Source organism: Plasmodium fragile (genome assembly GCF_000956335.1).
Source record: "Plasmodium fragile strain nilgiri unplaced genomic scaffold supercont1.122, whole genome shotgun sequence".
NCBI classification, from domain to species: Eukaryota; Apicomplexa; class Aconoidasida; order Haemosporida; family Plasmodiidae; genus Plasmodium; species Plasmodium fragile.
Genome location: NW_012192702.1, coordinates 16,028 through 34,609, shown reverse-complemented (window position 1 = coordinate 34,609; position 18,582 = coordinate 16,028). Strand labels below are relative to the sequence as shown.

Genomic DNA, 18,582 nt, shown 5'->3' with positions numbered 1-18,582 from the left:
TTTTTTTTTTTTTTTTTAAAGAAAAGGCCCTACATCGGCGGCATTATGTGCATTCGTCAGGGTGACAGGAACGCGTACATGGGCATACACGCGGATGCGTACTGGTACGTACAAATAGCTACCGTCGGCATGTAGAGGCATACACAGCAGTGTTAATTCGTTGGGCAACGAGCATCTCGTTGCTGCTTGTGGAGTCTGGAAAAAGCGGGACACAGAAATGAGGGATGGCGTTGGGAAGCACGAAAGGAAAGGCATGACGAGTTAATTGCACGATGGGGTCACACATAACCAGTCAAATGAGTGAGAAAAAATTCATTACCGCATAGTACCCAATTAGGGTGGGATATTTGTACTGCACGATTGAGTGAAAATTTGGTGTGCTTATAATCGGTCTGTCCCACCGGGGGTTCCCGCAAATGGGGCAAAACGAAAATGAACTGAACAAATACTGAAGGGTGAACAAAATTCAAAATTAAACATGTGGCAACAGATGCCAACATGGCACCATGGACAAAACAACATTGAGTAAAGTTAAGGATGTCAGGTGCAGAAAGGCACACAGGTGACATGTTTCCCTGGGGATGGCAAACCGCATGGGGATAATACACTCAGGAAACTGTGTGCCCAAACCGCAAGGCCAAGCATGATAAAAAATGTCACATTGTTGTGTACAATAAAAGTAACCCTTCTTTTAAGCATCCCCTCGTTTGCGTGTGTAACGTTTGTGTAATGGGATACATCTTTTCATCAGAATCAACACGCAGGGTGCACGCCCACCACCACCCATGTTAATCTACTCAAAATAATGACCGCAGGTAGGGAAACATATATAAAACGTAAATGTGTCATAAGTTGCACAGTGGAGGCTCTTTGGTCACTCTGCCTTTTGCGTATAAGTGCCTACTGGATAGGGCGATAAATGATCAGTAATATTTGCCCTCACAGGTGTGGGGAATTCAAAGCAGGCCCAAAATAGGCAAAGCACCATTATTACATTCGAATTGTGCCCTTGTGATGTTGTGGCACCTTGGAAGGGCGAACAAAAAATGGGTCTTTTCAAATGCCCATGTCAGGGCGATGTGTAGCACAGTGGTACGTTCCCCCGTGGGTGTGCCCCCATATGCGGCCACAAGTGGCACACACGCACATGGCAGCCAAGTGTACCATCCCTATCGGAACAGTACTTAGTACACTTTCATGGTTATCATTTTTTTTTTTTTTTTAGAAAGTGTTACATTTTAGCTAGCCAGGGCAAAAGGCCCCCTGTCGATCAATTTTTGTGCAAATATAAATTGGCATTTTCAAATTGTGGATCTTTCCAATAGTAGCATTGTATATAAAATGTTGTTTTCCCCTGGAAGGACATATTTCGTTGTGTAATTTTACCAGAATGGAGTAAATGTTTCTTTCTTCCTTTTTTTTTTTTTTCACATTTGTACCTGGCTCGGTAGGGTACATTTAGAGAATTACCTGAACGTTCATAAACATGTTGGTTGTTTTACACAACTAAGGTGATTGACATACAGGGGTATAATTTCAGATGGCGCAGATGATAAAGTAACGGAGTTAGTTCATTTCAAGGGGTGAATGAAAACACTTCGTTTTGGAAATAGTCGTTTTCACAATGCAGACGTTTTTTTTTTTTTTTTTCTGCTAACCATTCGTCTATTTGTTCGTCCAAACATTAAGGAAAAAAAGTGCACGAAGCAAAAACACAATAAAGTTGCACTGCAGTAATGGGGCCTATATATGTCACATTTTCTTTCCTTTGAGAACAGCTGCAGGACAGCATTGTCTCCTGAACGCAATCCATTGCATATGTGCAAAATCAACGAAGTGCGATATGCGAAAATTGGTACGCACTGCCCTTATTGTGTATTTAGGCATACGTTTAAGAATTGTTAGCCCCAATACGGAAGCGGATACACTGTGAGGTTAATAAAATGTAGTGCTCCAATAACGTAAAAAAAACAAATGGAACAAATTAGATAGCACATGGAAAGGAAATATGTGTCACCGTGGTGAGTTCCCATTTGGCTATTCCTACATGCACAGAGAAAATAACTGTTCTCATTAGGTCCACCAGAAATGGGGGCAGCACAGTTGGAGCACACGTTTGTTTTATAATAACCTTAGTATTTTATCACTCATCATTTATAACCTATTATTTGTGTGTTTCGTTTTTTTCTTTTTTCCTTTGTGACGTTTGGGCGTTCCGGGTGTACTACGTGCCGTGTGTATTTATGAGAATTCATTTTTTGGCATTCTCGCCCGTCCTATCTTTTGGCCTTATCGTATTTTTTTTAAAAACGATAAAATTACGGATGAGTGCACAAATGAGAAGATAACATTGCACACAGGAAAGCACCTCCTTCAGCGAGCTATCGTAATTAAAAAAATAACATAATTAAGGGAAAAAAAAAAAAAAAAAAAAAAAAAAAGCGGTCTCCATTTCCATCCATGGGAAACAGGTGTCTTCATATATTATTAGCCTTAAGTGTGTACAAAAAGAAAAAAAAAATCCCTTTTTGACATTGCACTTAGATCTATATCTTTGTCTCTAGGAAACTGGATAGGCAAGCAAATTAACAGTATAGCGACACGGAAAGACGATAACAAAAAAAAAAAAAAAAAAACAAGACGGTTACATATGCACTTAGATGTGGGAGTGTGTGCGCCTTTTTTCTCTGTCACCTTAGTTATCCATTTGAATGTACCTCTTTTTGCGTATCTGCCTTTTTTTTTTTTTTTTTCTTTACTATCTGATTTGGCTAATGCGTCCTTTCCGGTCTCGCCGGTGGCTTTACATATAAATACGTAAATATATATATTATATATATATTTATATATGTATGTGTGTGTGTTTGTGCGTGGGAAACTTATATATAAGTTTGTCGTTCGGTGAGCGGCGAACCTTAGGAGCTTCCCCGTGGCTACTTGCCACGTGCACATCTGTCTTTGCGTGATTTGATAGCGATACCCAGCTATATCATTTCGACTTGGAGCAAATGCAGAGTTTCTAGAGTTCGCTGTGGGGATGGCTTCTTTTCCCACGAGCAAATTTTTTTTTTTTTTTTTTACACAAACAGCCATAAAGATGAATAATACATATGCTTGTATATATGTGCGCGTAAATCATATGTGTACATTTTTTTTTTTTTTTCTGTGATTTTTTTTTCTCCCCAAGCTTCTTTTTTTTTTTTTTTTTTTTCCTCATGGCATTAAACATTTAGTCATTAGGTGTATTTCTTCATTTCTTCACTTCTTCACATCTTCATTTCGTCATTTCACATTTAGAAGAAAAGAAGAAACCAAAATAATCTACTTGCATGCAATATAGAGAATCCCTTTTCGGTAATTAAACCCTGGCCACAAAGAATTCAGTCCCCTTTTCAACATTCCTTTCTTTTGCTGATTTGTTATTCCCCCCCCACTGCTTGTGAAGAGGTACAGAGGAAGTGTGCGGTGGAATTTTCCACCTTAGTTTTCGCGTGTGTTTGCAGGGCCTTGCCTCAGGCACGAACACACACTCTCCACAGGGTCATCGGGCGCCTCGGCGACCTTGCGCCTTGGACATTTACGCTAGTGTATTTTGTGATAGAATCAGTTTGCTCGAGTCCGCTTCTCCCCCGTGCTTCTGTGGGCGGACTCACGTCGGCCCCGCAGCACTGCGGCAGACACGTGGGGGTGTAGAAGCGGGCGTCCCCCTCCTGTGGGATTCACCTTAGGGGTATTCACCTTTGGGGGGGAGGGGGATAACCGAATAGGTGTCCGCATACACTGGGCTTGCCATGGTAGAAAAGCCTGCACACCACCATCATGGTACCCTCTTTACTGCACCTCCCCCCTCATGCAGTTAACTAATTCTAAAAATGAGAGAAGTAATTAGCATTCACGTAGGTCAGGCTGGTATTCAAATTGGAAATGCTTGTTGGTAATGCGATGTAAAAAAAAAAAATTCTAATCGTGATGGAGAGTAGAGAAGTTTGTCCCACGCGTGATGGTTTCCGTGTGCGTCCCGCTGAGCGGTTGTCTGATCGGGTGGAGTATCAGTTTGCAGCATGGCCCACCATAGCGCGTGTACATAAGTAGACGCGCGATTACAGACACATATACATATTCGTGGTGCTGCGCTACTACAGGGAGTTATTCTGCTTGGAGCATGGAATTCAGCCAGATGGTCAGATGCCCAGCGACCAGGTCGTTGCTGGGGGAGACGATGCCTTCAACACCTTTTTCTCGGAGACGGGCGCCGGCAAGCACGTAAGTGGAGAGAACACTTACCTGGGAGCAGCTGCTCGGGGATGAAAAGTAAACAAAATGCCTCCTCGCGTGTCCCCCTTCGTGCATCTGTTCATCCGCTTCCCACCACATGCTACCGCCGCAGGTCCCACGATGTGTGTTCGTCGACCTAGAGCCAACGGTCGTAGATGAAGTGAGAACAGGAACGTACCGTCAGCTGTTTCACCCAGAGCAATTAATATCAGGAAAGGAAGATGCCGCAAACAATTTCGCAAGAGGACACTACACAATTGGAAAGGAAATAGTAGATGTATGTTTAGATCGAGTGCGAAAATTAGCAGACAACTGCACAGGGCTCCAAGGTTTTCTCATGTTTAATGCTGTGGGTGGTGGAACAGGAAGTGGTCTCGGATGTCTTTTGTTGGAAAGGCTAGCAATAGATTATGGAAAAAAATCGAAATTGAATTTCTGTTCTTGGCCTTCACCTCAAGTATCAACAGCTGTCGTAGAACCATACAACTCTGTTTTATCTACCCACTCTCTACTAGAACACACAGATGTAGCAATTATGTTAGACAATGAGGCCATCTATGATATATGTAAAAAGAATTTGGACATTGAAAGGCCTACTTATACAAACCTAAACAGACTAATAGCTCAGGTCATTTCGTCTTTAACAGCTTCTTTACGATTTGATGGTGCCCTAAATGTAGATGTTACGGAATTTCAAACAAACCTAGTGCCTTACCCACGTATCCATTTCATGTTGTCGTCGTACGCCCCTATCATTAGTGCAGAGAAGGCATACCACGAGCAGCTCTCCGTGTCTGAAATTACAAACTCTGCATTCGAGCCTGCTTCTATGATGGCGAAATGTGATCCTCGTCATGGAAAGTACATGGCTTGTTGCTTAATGTATAGAGGAGATGTTGTCCCAAAGGATGTCAACGCTGCTGTTGCGACGATTAAGACAAAGAGGTCCATTCAATTTGTTGATTGGTGCCCAACAGGATTCAAATGTGGTATTAATTACCAACCACCCACTGTTGTCCCTGGGGGAGATTTGGCGAAAGTGATGAGAGCCGTCTGCATGATAAGTAACTCCACCGCAATTGCTGAAGTATTTTCTAGAATGGACCAGAAATTTGACCTCATGTATGCTAAGAGAGCATTTGTCCATTGGTATGTTGGAGAAGGTATGGAAGAAGGGGAATTTAGTGAAGCCAGGGAGGATTTGGCTGCTTTGGAAAAGGACTACGAAGAGGTCGGCATTGAGACCAACGAAGGTGAAGGGGAAGACGAAGGATACGAATGAGCTATGCACTTCAAAAGTGCGTAGAAGTATGCGCACAGAGGCGGCTCAAAAAAAAAAACAAATAAATAAAAATAAAAAAAATAAAAAAAAAACTCGTGCGCTCGGTAGAATGCTCCATGCTTGCTGATTTGCACTCCTTTACATGAAGGTGTAGTAGCTTAGAGGTGTAGCGGCACAACAGTGTTTTTTTTTTTTTTTTTTTTTTTTTTTGGCGCACTACAATTTTTTATGCGCTTTATTGAGGGGTGAACAAACTAGCACAGAAGTGTGCCCTACATATGGACGCTTGCACTTATGTGGATATTTATTTATCGATACACAGACGTGTGTGGTATGCCCCGTGCCGCCAGCGGCAAGTCGAAGGCTGGATAAGCCAAATGGCAACTGATACCATGCAGTTATATTATCCCTCTGCGCGCACCCAATGAACACACCCATTTAGTACAAATACAGTGGCGAACTCAAATGACCATTTCACACTTTTACATTTTTTACAAAAAGGCACATTGAACGGAGCGAGAAATTACTGGAAGTATTGCCAAACTTATTGGTGTACATAAGCGCTGGGAGGGGACAAGAAATTGGGATGGGCATGTCTGTTCGACGCTTTGCAAAATGAAGATGGCGTGGTTGATGTACTTCCTACCCCCGGCGTTGAGCTCCATGTGGTTCAACTTTTCCTATGAGTCGCCAAAAATTGCTTTAGTAAGGACTCTCAGGTTCATTTCTAAATTACCGTTCACACAAATAAGGAACGTCATTTGGCTATAGTTACATTTTTTTTTTTTTTCCCTTTTTTTCTGCTGACCTGTTCAGGTGAAAATGTATATTTTTTGTGTGGCAACTTTTTTCAAGGATAAAAAACAAAAAAAAAAAAAAAAGGGGGAACGCGCGTTTCCAACACAACGTGCTGCATCCTATTGTTGTATGTCAAAATAGGGATAATATATATACAGTGGCTCTTTTATGTGTGAATCCCACGACTGTCACGAAACACGCAGAAAAAAAAAAAAGAAAAAAATGTTCCCCTTAATTATCCACACAAGTGAGCATGTCATATTGACGAAATTTGTATTAAAAAAAAATTATAACGCTTTCTCTGGAGGACGGATGATGGAGCGGGAGAAATTTCCTGTTTGCGATTGCAACAAGGTTGAACGAAGGGGAAAAACAACGGGCGTAAATCCTCCATTTTCCTGTGGGCGTAATAATCTTTCCTTTGCGCCGAAAAAAAGAAAATAGGCGTAATAAAAAATGTGCTGAGCGTGCGGTATATTATGTACAACCACCCCCCTCCTCGTGTCACGCACGTGTTGTGGAGTTGTGAGGGGTTTTCAAAAATAAAATTCCCATCGGGGGGCGTGTACACTGTTCCTCCTATGCGTTATAGCCCCGCATACTTAGGCTTTTTATTATATATGCCACTCTCCTAATATACAGCGCAGTGGGGAGGTCAAAATGTGACATAAGAACCATTTTGGAGGGGGAACGGAAAAGGTGCCATATGATTGCGGGCTTTGCCAACCCTAAAAAGGAAAAAAAAACATAATGACAGGGCCACAGAAGGTCCCTTTCACGCAGGTGAGATGATAAACGAGTATGTCGTTATGCGCGCTTGGAAGAGGGAGAGGTACACCGTTTAAGGCTTCGCCAACCACACGTAAAAAAATTGAAGAAGGGGAAAGCACTGATCACGTCATAAAATATGCACTGGCGTCAACGCCCATTGTTTTCATCAGTGTTACGCGTCATGCGTAGCATACTGTGGTTGGCCTTTTCTCTCCCACGGCGTAACTGCGACTGGTGCTGTTGCTACGGTTGACGGGTGCGGTCGTGGTAATTCCTCCACGAAAAACAAAAAAAAGATGGCCATGGCGAACTCACTGCGGCACCCAGTTTTCCCCGCATTTGGAACAAGAGCAGGGAACAAAAACAAAAAAAATACAATAAAATGGCCACCACACCCAGTTGGCGAAATTATATATGTATTCCTCCACAGGGCGTTTCTTCCAACGTGCATATGCGCAAGGTACCAAACAACGCACTTGAGGTAAATTTTATTGTCACTGGGTACAAATTGCATTCCCGCCCCCGACGAGGCATTCAAACGCAGTATGTAAAAAAACAAAAAAAAAAAAAATTCACAGGAAATAAGCAACAATACTGCAGCTTGTTACGTGCTTGTTTTTTTTTTTTTTTTAATTAAAAGTGATTACGAAGAATCTACAAAAATAAATTGGCATCATTCTGAATGAAAGTAAATTTTGCATGTTGCGAGAATACAAGGAAAAAGGAGGCTCACTCACTTTACTGCTGTTTCGCAAGGCATTCTTTTTGTGTTTGTTCCCGTACCTGCTAAAAGTGGTATTATAAAATCATTATATGTATATTCATGTAATATATGCTCGTAAAAAATTGTACGCTTAGCGACAATAGGAAAATTTTGCCAAAAAGTGGAAGATACCCCAGCGCCTGTTTTAATCTCCCCAAAGGAGTAACATACAAAAATCTATTAACTTTAGCATTCGATTGAGGAAAAATGGTAATGTGAAAAAATAAAATAATTAAACTTGCTTCCATTTTTTGTATGAGCTCTCTGCGCATTCGCCATACAGGGGGAGAATTGTGAGTGTTGGCAAGTTTGCGTGAAAGCGCTAATACGACGTTTGAGAATGTGCCATGAGGCTATGCGACTTCGTTTCTCTGTTTTTCTGTGGGCGTGGAGGAGCCCAAGAAGGGGAAGTGGCAGAAAAAAAAAAAGGAGTTGCTGTAGAGAGTGAAATGATGAGAAACCGGGAGCCGCGCGGCGGAGACGGTTCAGCACTATCGTCCGTTAAACTGTTCCCCCCCCTCGTGATTAAGATGAAGAGCATGTGTGCTTACCGTGTTTGCGCTTGCCTGCGTTTCATGTATCCCGCACGCCACCTTATATCCATTTGGGTTTTTTCCCCCCCAATTTTCTTACCCTGCAGGCGGAAGAATTCACAGAAGATATAGGAGTAGTAAACAAGAGGCTACTCGAACCAGTGCCCTTTGTACGAACGAACAACTGCATCAAGGATGTAGACTCCGAGCTGTTCATTAAGGCATATGCTAGTTACTTAAAATTGCACAACAAAATAACCTTCCCCAAATGGTGTAACTTCGTGAAAACAGGAAAGGGAAGAAAATTGGCCCCCCTAAATGAGGACTGGTATTTTGTAAAGGCATCGAGTATCTTGAGAAAGTTGTATCTTAGTCCCGACATTGGAGTTGGATACCTCAGAAGGCACTACAGTTATAAGCAGAGAAGAGGTGTTGCCCCCAACCACACGAGTTTAGCTAGCGGCAAAATTTTAAGGTCAATTTTGCAGCAGTTAGAAAATCTTGGTTATGTAGAACAAAATCCGAAGAAAAAGGGAAGAAGACTAACGACTAAGGGGGAAAATGCCATCAATAACTTTGCCAGGTACATCAACAAGAAGGTGTATAAGCTAGAGAAGGAATGATGAGGACATAGGCAGAACTACGAAAATGCGCACCATACGGAGCATCTCGTGGAAATTGCACTAGGTGTGTATGGGCTCGCCGAGCGTGAGAGAAGGCCACCGGTGTTGCTGTATCGATGCGTGAGTAAGCTCATACCCCTGGATAACCACAATTATCAGTGAGATGAAATTTTTTCTTTTTCTTTTTTTTTCTTCTGTATTTTTTTTTTTTTTTTTTTCCATCCCCTTGTAAATTTTATACGTATGCATGTTATTCCCCCTTTTTTAAATACTTCAATGTTGTGGAACCCCTATAATATACTACTTATGCAATTTCACGTCGATTGGGAAGAAAGGTTACAGTAATATGCTGGGAAAGATGCCCAGCCGTACGACCCACACAGTGACAAATGCAGCTTTAACGTTTATGCGTTAAGTTTTTTAAAAATTACGGGAAGCACGATGGAATGCGCGGCCAAAGGACGTGTTTCACGTAGCAGATGATACAAACATGGTAAAATTACCTGAACAGCCAGGCGAAAAAAACAAACAAAAAAAACAATAAATATGCGTACAAATGAAATAAAAAAAATAATAATACTAAAATAAAGGAAACACAACGAAGAATGCCTGGACAAAATTACGCGCGCACAATTTGCAATTTGCCGCAGCCCCAACCAAAAAAAAATTACATGTTCACATATGCGAGCATATATATTTACTGCATTGCACACGGCCGTGCGCTTGTGCTATCACGAATACAATGTACCACGAGTACACGCAACCGATTTAGGAGCATCGCGTATATGTTTTCTTAACGCCGCAAAACATATATGCCCCTATATATTGTGTTACACCCACTTAAAATAATTATTCCGGAAAGAACAATTCTTCCTGTATTCAATTTAGTCCGTAACTTCCTTGATGGTCGCATTCATATAAGTATGCATGCTCAATGTGGGTCCATACCATTCCGTGTCAGCTGTGATGTGTATACGATGCCACGTATTATAGGTGTCTGCAACCATGTATGTGCCTACTGATGATTTTCAACTTCTGCATTTGCGTACTTCATACAATTTTATTAATACAAGAAATATGAAATTGGTTACTCCGCCAAGGCTTCAGAGACTTACGGTGAAATATAAAGTTTACTAAGTACTTCTGCTCGTGCGCATTCCTATTGTTTCCGTTGCTGATACGAAGTTCTAACGGCCCTTTCTTCTGTGTACTTCATTCCTTACGTCAGGCGGCAACGTGCACACACATAGTGGAACTGAACATCCCCTTACCGAGGGGTCATAGCTGGCAGGATTCATGCTTCGACGTTTCCAGTGTACAAATATTATATTTATTGTTATAGGATTAAGGGGCACTACCAATTATATGGGACGAGTATACATATATAAAGAAATATATATACTTACGTGCGAACAGAAGAGGGCGGTCATATCTTAACATTTATAATTATAGAACAATTTGCATATCTTTTCCGCATCTGCTTTCCTGAAGAATACATAAGCAGCGTAGATTTCACAGATGTTGCTTCTGTTTATGCCTTAGTAAAGGTATTTGTGCAATGACAGGGATGCATATATATGGATGAGCGCGAGCTACACGAAATTGTTCGTAGCCAGTGTTATGCGTGGAACGCTTCTCTGTACAGGCAAAATTAGTATTTTGCGGAATGGTTTTCACTGGACTCAAGCACTCGGGGGGGGGGGGTTGTGCCTCTGTAGAATGTGCTAATTGCCTTGGAAGGGGCGAATTGCATCCTTCATTTATGCCTTTCCCTCTATAGTACACTATGGTCTATAGTTGGTATATTGGAAAAATCCGCACGTGTCAGTTACCAATTGGACGAACTCGATACCTTTGACTCGACACGGCGGCCACAAGCTTTCCTGCCCACTTGTACATTGTTGCCTCTTTTTCTAAATTGCTACCCCTTTCTCCAAATTGCACTGTCTCCTAAATTACGCTCTCCTGTGTCTCATATGCATAAATCCACGTTCTATGTATTCCATAAGTTCGTATACTGCACACTCCAATCATCCTCGTCGCCGCTACTGCTGCCGTGGTGGCCGTCGCCGCACACACACACGTCGTCTACACCTGGGCTCATGCGACCGGTACGCTCCGCACTCGTTACGGATGCACTTATCGTGGCCGCCGCTGAACGTCAACGAAGTGTGGTGCTGTGCTGTTGTGCTGTTGTTGCCGCGTGTGCGTATTGTGGTGGCGGCATCCGTATTCGCAGTCATATCGGTGGCGGCCGTAGTGGTCGCATTCGTGCTTTCTCCCCATCGGTCCTTACCTGTCGGTCCCTGTGGTGATGCTGTTGCCGGCGTTGTTGTAGCTCCTGGGTTTGCAGGGTGCAAGGGTTTTTCAGCGGCGGCTGGTGTGACTGACGTTTTCCCTGGTCCTATATCGTCCAATATTTTCTTCCATGCCTCCCCTCCCGTTCCTGTATTTTTGAATTCTTCCATTATTTTCTTTTTCTGATCATCGCCTATAGCCTCCTTATTCTCAATCATTTTCCTTATACTATGTACAGTACCATCCTCCAATGCTGTCATTACAGGTTCATCGTGCACTTTCTTTTGTGCATTCTCCTGTGATCTTTGTCCTGTCGCGCCCTCACAATCCTTATTGCCCTCACGTGAATTTACTCTTCCATAGTGTATTTGCTTCCATGTGTTTATCCAATCTCCCATTGTTTTCCCAAAAAACGTTGAGCCTATTTTTAAGGTATCATAATCCAGTCCTGCACACACTTCCCGCGGATCTCCATGTCCGCCTTCCAGACCAATTTCGTTCACTTTATGAACTATCTCCTTGACAGCGGCGCGTGCTGCACAGCTTCCGCTGTGTAATTTCGCTATTGCAATAGTCCCCACCATGCACCTGAAATAATCCCACAGCTCACCTTCCTTTTCAACCTTCGTTTCCACTGTCTCCAGGCCCTCCAGGATATTCATTTTATTCATGAAAGAAAATATGCTCACAATGTCCACGCATATACGCGCCTTCATTGTCTTCCGGATGCTGTGGTCATCTGTAACAATTATTGTACAGAACTGCTGCATCATTTTCTTATGTTTTCCTAATGCCTCCTCTAACTCACTGAATATTTCTTTTATATCTTCCCATATTCCTTTCTGCAGCAGAGGAAAATTATATGTGTACCTGTGTATCTGGCTTTCCGGCCTAATATATAATATTGTTCTATCCGCTATACCTGAGCTCACAGTTCTAATATATTCCTCCTTCCATTTCTGTCTCCCCTGTGTTCTCCCTCCTAATTATTCATTTTAGGTCTTATATAGTTTACCCTCATACTAAATTACCTCATATGTTCCATCCTGTCTCCACATTGCCCTCTTCCGTGCATAATTTGCTAAGAGATCCCCTAATTTTGCGGCCATGTTGCCTTTATTATTATAAATCTGTATTTAATTCTTACTTCATATATTACACTGCCACATAATTACTACATTCATCCGAAACTGTCATGTGCTCTTGGTAGTACATTAACTGTCCACACTAACAAAACATATGCCTAAACTAAGGCCTCCTGAATAATTTTATCCTTTCATTAGAGATAGGAAAACACCAAGGAAAAAAAAATGGAATACCAAAGATGGGAGAACAGAAAGACAAACAGACAAAAAAAAAAAAAGAAACGACAGGAACAAATAGGAAAAAACTACACCGTCATGAGTACAGACATTCACACTAGTCCCATAACAACACCTATTCCTGAATCCTGTCGATACCCGGTTAAAATATATATATATACCCTCGATATATCATTAACCAGACTCCTTCTTCCGCCTTGCTTCCTTGTAGAAGAAGGGAAAATAAAAGTACTACTACACTACCTACGCGCACAACGCGTCACAAATACCACCCCCCACCCCCTTCTCCACTAAACGCCGTCACACACTGTCTCTGTGTGCGTACACAAAAACGTAGTAATAATATCCATGTCTGCCGTGGTTGCCGCGTCCTCGTACATGCATTGTCCGAGTGTAAGAACGGAGGGAGACATTGTCTCTCCGAGCAAACGCGTCGACCAACGCGGCCGCGTGCAAGAACGGAGCAGGCTTGTCTCGCCGAGCAAACGCGGCCGCGTGTAACAAGGAGGAAAAATTGTCTCTCCGAGCAACGCGTTCACCAACGCGGCCAAGTGTAACAACGACTCGACGACGGATTGTCCGAGTGTAAGAAGGAGGAGCATTCTCTCGTCGCGCCACCGCGGCCCCGTGCAAGACCGATTGGACGAAGTAGCCGAGTGTACGAAGGAGGAGATTGTCTCTCCGAGCAACGCAGCCGAGTGTAAGAAGGTTTCGACGAAGTAGCCGAGTAACGGGTTCGAGGGTAGCATCCAGACAAGGGGATCCAGAGAGGGAGCAGAGAGAGAGCGGGGGACGGGGAGGAAGAAACACACATATTTTGTGGGAAGGCGAACAAGAACCGGCAACGACGGCGACAACGACGGAAGAACAAATTGATGTTGTTGTTATTACTGCGGGGTTTTAGGTGTACGCACACAGAGAGGCAGTGTGTGACAGGCGTTTAGTGGAGACCGGTGTAGAATGGCGTATTCATGGCGCATTTTGTGTGTGTACGCTAGTGTAGTAGTACTGTTGCCTATTTTTGCCTGTTGTTTTTTTTTTTTTCTGTTTCTTGTTTTTTTTTTTTTTTTCATTCTTCTATTCTTCGTGTTTTTTTGCTTCCTATATTCATGTTTCCTTTATTTCCTACATATACGTCCTACGTGATTTAATAGTTTTCGAAGAAAAGAATTGACCTACGAGGTAGAGAACTAGTGGTTTTTGTTCTGTATAGAGTTCTAGTATTATGCATTAAGGCAGGGTAAACACCTAATAAGTAGTACCGACGGCATATCAAAAGAATGAGTACATGGGCCATGTAGTGGTTCATGCAGTTCACATGCACCAGTAGGGCACCAGTGGCGCATGTAACATTGTAAATTACCTGAAGAACAAAAAGGAAAATGAGTGGAAAGGAGTTCACGGATTTATTGGTGGCGTATATAAGAAGTAGACGAATCCAGGGAGATCAAGGCGATGGACAGGATTTTAGCGTACGTTGCCGTGAAAATTACGAGCCCGGGAAGAACATGTAGACTCATTTGTGTGGCACAGGGTGAATAGTACACACAATTATAGAATTATACGGGAACATATGGATAATGTGGGCTAGTATTGTTGTATACATTTAGAGCGAAGTATGTGGGGAATATTGTATACCATGTATACTTCTGTATACAGAGGGTAAAACTACGGGAGGTGGTAAAGTATACATGGATGCTTCAATTATTTCAATTGTAGGAGAAAATATGGACGGATATGAAGAGTATGTTCAGCGAATTAGGTGCATACTTGAATGAGAAACGATACGACATTACGATACAAACAATATGTACGAACAAAGAATTGCGGCCTGCGTATCTTGGGGATAATTTAAGTAGATTACTATGCATGGAGGTCGGGAAAATATTTTATTATATGGAAGGATTGAATAAAAAAGGAACCGCACAGAGTACTACGAATGAAGGAGACCGCGAGCTGTGGAACTACGTAAGGTGCATGATAGGGACCGTGGCCCTTATCAAGTTATATGGGAAGCAGTGTAAAATAAAAGAAATAACGGAACATGTTTCCACATTCATGCGTCCGCTGGAGGAAGCGCTCCGTGTTGGCACTAATAGAGACAACTGTGATTGGGTTAATTTTGAGCAATTAAAAATTGGGACGAGGTTCTTGGGGCAGGTAATGGACGAATGGGTTACAGAATGGAGGACACGACAACACAGAATAACTGCAGGGAACCAGGCGCCAGTATGTACCAGAAACAGGGGAAAAGAAGGTACAGATGATGCAGGGCAACAGGCTAAGGAGGGAAATAGTATTGACATATTAGACACTAACAACCTGGCAACAGCGACGGAGTGGATGGATAAGAGAGAGTATATGAAGAAGAGTGACGTGAAGGAATTGATCAAGAAAGAAGGAGGGAGTAAGAACAGTACGGAAGGTAAAAACATATTGAACACGGAAATAGACAAATGGCAGGAGGAAAGGAAGAACGGACCGGATAAAGCAACAGCACGGGCGGACATGCCGGCAGAGGCAGGTGGAGGACCAAACGGGGTACAGGCAACATTACCACCAACAACATCAACATCACAAGCACCGGGCATGTCAGCCACCGGTAATACAGGTACTGCAAGTGGCGCCATCGATCCCGCCACGGAGGCTACTGAGCCAGCTGAAAAACTACCACCAGGGGAACCGCCAGGTAAGGACCGATGGGAGAAAGCACGAATATGTCTGGCACGAATACGAACACACGGTGGAACAGTAGAACCTCTTCGCTGCCCTCAGCGGTAGCGGCGGCCCCCGTGTAGAAGAGTGTGGAGCGGCGACGGCGAGTATGTAGCGACGGATGCAGCGGCACGGCGGACGAGGGATGCAGCGGCTGCGAGATAACGGCGACAACAAATAAAAGTGTACTGCACCATGCAGCCGACCCAGTCGACCGAGTTCACCGAGTACGCATTCCACGGAGTCCACCTCGATCCATGCAGCCGACCCACTGCATCGACGCATGCAGCGAGCCGGACCCTAGCCTGCCGTTACCTCACCGAACCGTCCCGGCCCTTTCTTTCTGTACCACTGGTGTCCTTTGTTGTTATCATCTACCATTTTTTCTTCCTTAATGCAGGTTCAGGGGCCGCTAAGCCTGTGGCACCAAAACCGGCAGCACCCGGGGGATCAGGCGCAGTAGGCCACGGACCGGGTCAGGGACCAGGACCGGGACAACAACCCCCTGTGTCACCACCATCATCCGTGGGTACCGTGACGGATAAGACCAAGGAAGAACCTGCAGGTAAGAAAAGTACTTGTACCAAGACCGTGACCGTATCCCAAGTTGCGGCAGCAGGCCGCGGACAAAGTGCTGAAACCATTCAGGAGGATTTGCGTGGTCACGGTAGTACCATGATATCTATCAGTGTCCCGGACTCTTCATCCGAATGTTCAGACAAAGGTAACAGTGTTTCACATGAGCTTACCTCTGAGCTTGCAAACTGTGTGGCAATATGCCTGCTGGAATATTAGAGGAAGCAAAAAAAAACAACAATAATTTCCGGAGAGAGAGGGAGAGACACCACGGAGAGCGAGAAACCAAACGTCGAATGAGAATGACCGGCAGACCAACAGCGATGGGTCGGGCGCGGGGGAGCGTAAGCCGCCGCTGCAGGTAGATAGCGACGTAGTGACGTCGACGCCGACGTAGACAGACGTCGACACACACACACTGTGTGTGTTGTGTGGTGGGTGGGAGCCAGACAGAGAGTCTGTTCCCGGGGTGGCACCAGCCAACCACCGTGCCCCTACGGCCGGTTCTCCAACGGCCGTGAACCGTGAAACGGCGGCCACGACCGTAGCGGTAGCGGCTACGACGACGAGCGGACGACATGACGGCGACAAATATAAATGTACTGCTATTATCCACTCATGGTACCGTACCGTTCCACAGTTCACTCCCTCGCCCGCCGTTCCAATGATTCCATAGGGACCGTAACCAAATGTACCATTTGGACGTTACTCCTCAACAAAAAAAAAAAAAAAAAAAAACGATACTATTTTTTAAAAAAAATAAAAAAAAAAACACTCACTACGAATGTATGTCACTACATTGCGGATACATTGTACAATGGAGGCACCTGACGTTGGGCTCGTGCGATACATATATTAGATACTTGGATACTGAACAACTTTATATATTATACTAGCATAATATTCACATAACTCCATATTTATAATGGTTAATGGTATATTAATTTAAAAAAAAAAAAAAAAGAAAAGAAGCCCAAAAATTTTACACCTCCTAAACATTTTAACCGGTGAACCTTAAACCCTCAATCTTGAATCCGCAACTCGGAGTGATGCATACGGATCCTTGAATCATAATAGCGTGAAACATTAAGCCTTAAATACGGAATCTTAAATCCTTATTGCGCAATCTCATATTGCTGAAAGCTCACAATCCCGGAATCTTACATTGCGAAAACTTCACAATGGTGAAACCGTAAAAACATCAAACCCTACAATCCGGAAACCTCACAATGCTGGAACCTCGCAATCATAAAATTTTACAATCCCGGAAACCTTACAATCCCGCAAACCTTGCAATCCTGGAACATCGCAATTCTGAAACCTGACAATCCTGAAACCTCAGAATCCCGAAAACATTACAATCCTGAAATGTTACAATCCGCAAACGTTAAACCCTAAGTCCTAACCCCACAATTTCACCCTACATGCACCCTTTATTTATATATGCTCCTTACACTCTTAATTAAATCATTCGCACCTTGCTAATGTAGATAGGGATGCATGTATATGTATACAAATGGCTGTAAACCATATTCCTTCATTTATTATGTATCACTACGCGTAATACATCTGAGAACGATATAAATGACGACCACAAAAATAATAAACGGCCACGATATACATGTATAATTATTCAAATACGTGACAATAAGAATCCCCCCTAAACACTGATGCGAGCAAACTTTGAGCCCACGGCTATACATCGCAAAAAAATTTTCGCAGTGCGTATATGTAAAAGGGGCATACTTGATTCTGTTGTTACTATCTTCCTCACCCTTATACCTAATTTAAAATAGTAAAGTGTTATTCCAGATATGGAATTTTGCTCTCGTGAATATGCTCTTTGCTCCCATTACGCCGTTAAAACGGCGACATGATTGATCAGCCCGTGCTGAACTTGTGAACAATGTTGACCCCTTTAGTCAACTGTTACATCATATAATATGTACCAAGAATGGGTTATCCCGGGTTCTTATGCACTTTCTCTTATTCTTTATTTATATTATGGTGCATATGGGCTCTTTACTTAATTCATATTGATGTACTTAGGTAATCATAGTAAACCTCGTACAAAATTGATTTTATCAATGTTCACTATTGGCCGATGAACAAAAGTATTACACGCATAATCTATACACGTACATGTGGAAGACGGAGAAAACAATTCTATAATTCATACATATGAACAATATATCGCCACTTCTAGCATTTTCTAAACGGAAAAGAAAAAACAGAATGATGTTGCTTGTGAAACTCTCTATATTTATTCTCGTCCTGTGTTTATGGCAACTTGCTAACGGTGTATGATACCAACAACTGCATTTTGGGGGAGTTACCACATTTATTGTGATAATATCTTAACGCATTCATAACAACTGTAAACCGTCCTACTATGTGCACGCTCTACATCCTTCTGTACATACACCATAACACTCGCACATATTTCCCTTTTGTTTGTACATTTTAGGCAAGTACACTAGGCACATCTTTGGGTGATGCCACAAGCCAATTTGACACAACGGATGTAATTACAACCGTATCGTTGAGTGCTGGAACGGATGTAGGGAAACGGGGTCAACGTAAATTCTACGAAGGTTGTGCGACGGGTAGTCCGGCGACAAACACG

The 18,582-nt window shown here is 43.0% G+C and overlaps 4 protein-coding genes across 4 annotated transcripts; 3 read left to right on the top strand and 1 right to left on the bottom strand.

Annotated features, from left to right (window-relative positions):
* Positions 1 to 3,872: 3,872 nt before the first annotated feature.
* AK88_05372 (tubulin alpha chain) lies at positions 3,873 to 5,557 on the top strand (the record flags this gene model as incomplete). The annotated part of the gene is made up of 3 exons (XM_012482974.1): positions 3,873 to 3,934; positions 4,143 to 4,263; positions 4,388 to 5,557. The coding sequence occupies 3 exons, from the start codon at positions 3,873 to 3,875 to the stop codon at positions 5,555 to 5,557; spliced, it is 1,353 nt and encodes a 450-aa protein (XP_012338397.1).
* Positions 5,558 to 6,172: 615 nt separating this feature from the next.
* On the top strand, positions 6,173 to 9,045 carry AK88_05371 (uncharacterized protein; the record flags this gene model as incomplete). The annotated part of the gene is made up of 2 exons (XM_012482973.1): positions 6,173 to 6,262; positions 8,530 to 9,045. The coding sequence occupies 2 exons, from the start codon at positions 6,173 to 6,175 to the stop codon at positions 9,043 to 9,045; spliced, it is 606 nt and encodes a 201-aa protein (XP_012338396.1).
* A 1,993-nt stretch (positions 9,046 to 11,038) lies between these two features.
* Positions 11,039 to 12,452, bottom strand: AK88_05370 (uncharacterized protein; the record flags this gene model as incomplete). Its single annotated transcript, XM_012482972.1, has 3 exons — positions 11,039 to 11,199; positions 11,342 to 12,185; positions 12,375 to 12,452. 3 exons carry the CDS (start codon positions 12,450 to 12,452, stop codon positions 11,039 to 11,041), a joined length of 1,083 nt encoding a protein of 360 aa, XP_012338395.1.
* Positions 12,453 to 14,047: 1,595 nt separating this feature from the next.
* AK88_05369 (uncharacterized protein) lies at positions 14,048 to 16,175 on the top strand (the record flags this gene model as incomplete). The annotated part of the gene is made up of 3 exons (XM_012482971.1): positions 14,048 to 14,137; positions 14,385 to 15,354; positions 15,781 to 16,175. The coding sequence occupies 3 exons, from the start codon at positions 14,048 to 14,050 to the stop codon at positions 16,173 to 16,175; spliced, it is 1,455 nt and encodes a 484-aa protein (XP_012338394.1).
* Between the last annotated feature and the right edge of the window lie 2,407 nt (positions 16,176 to 18,582).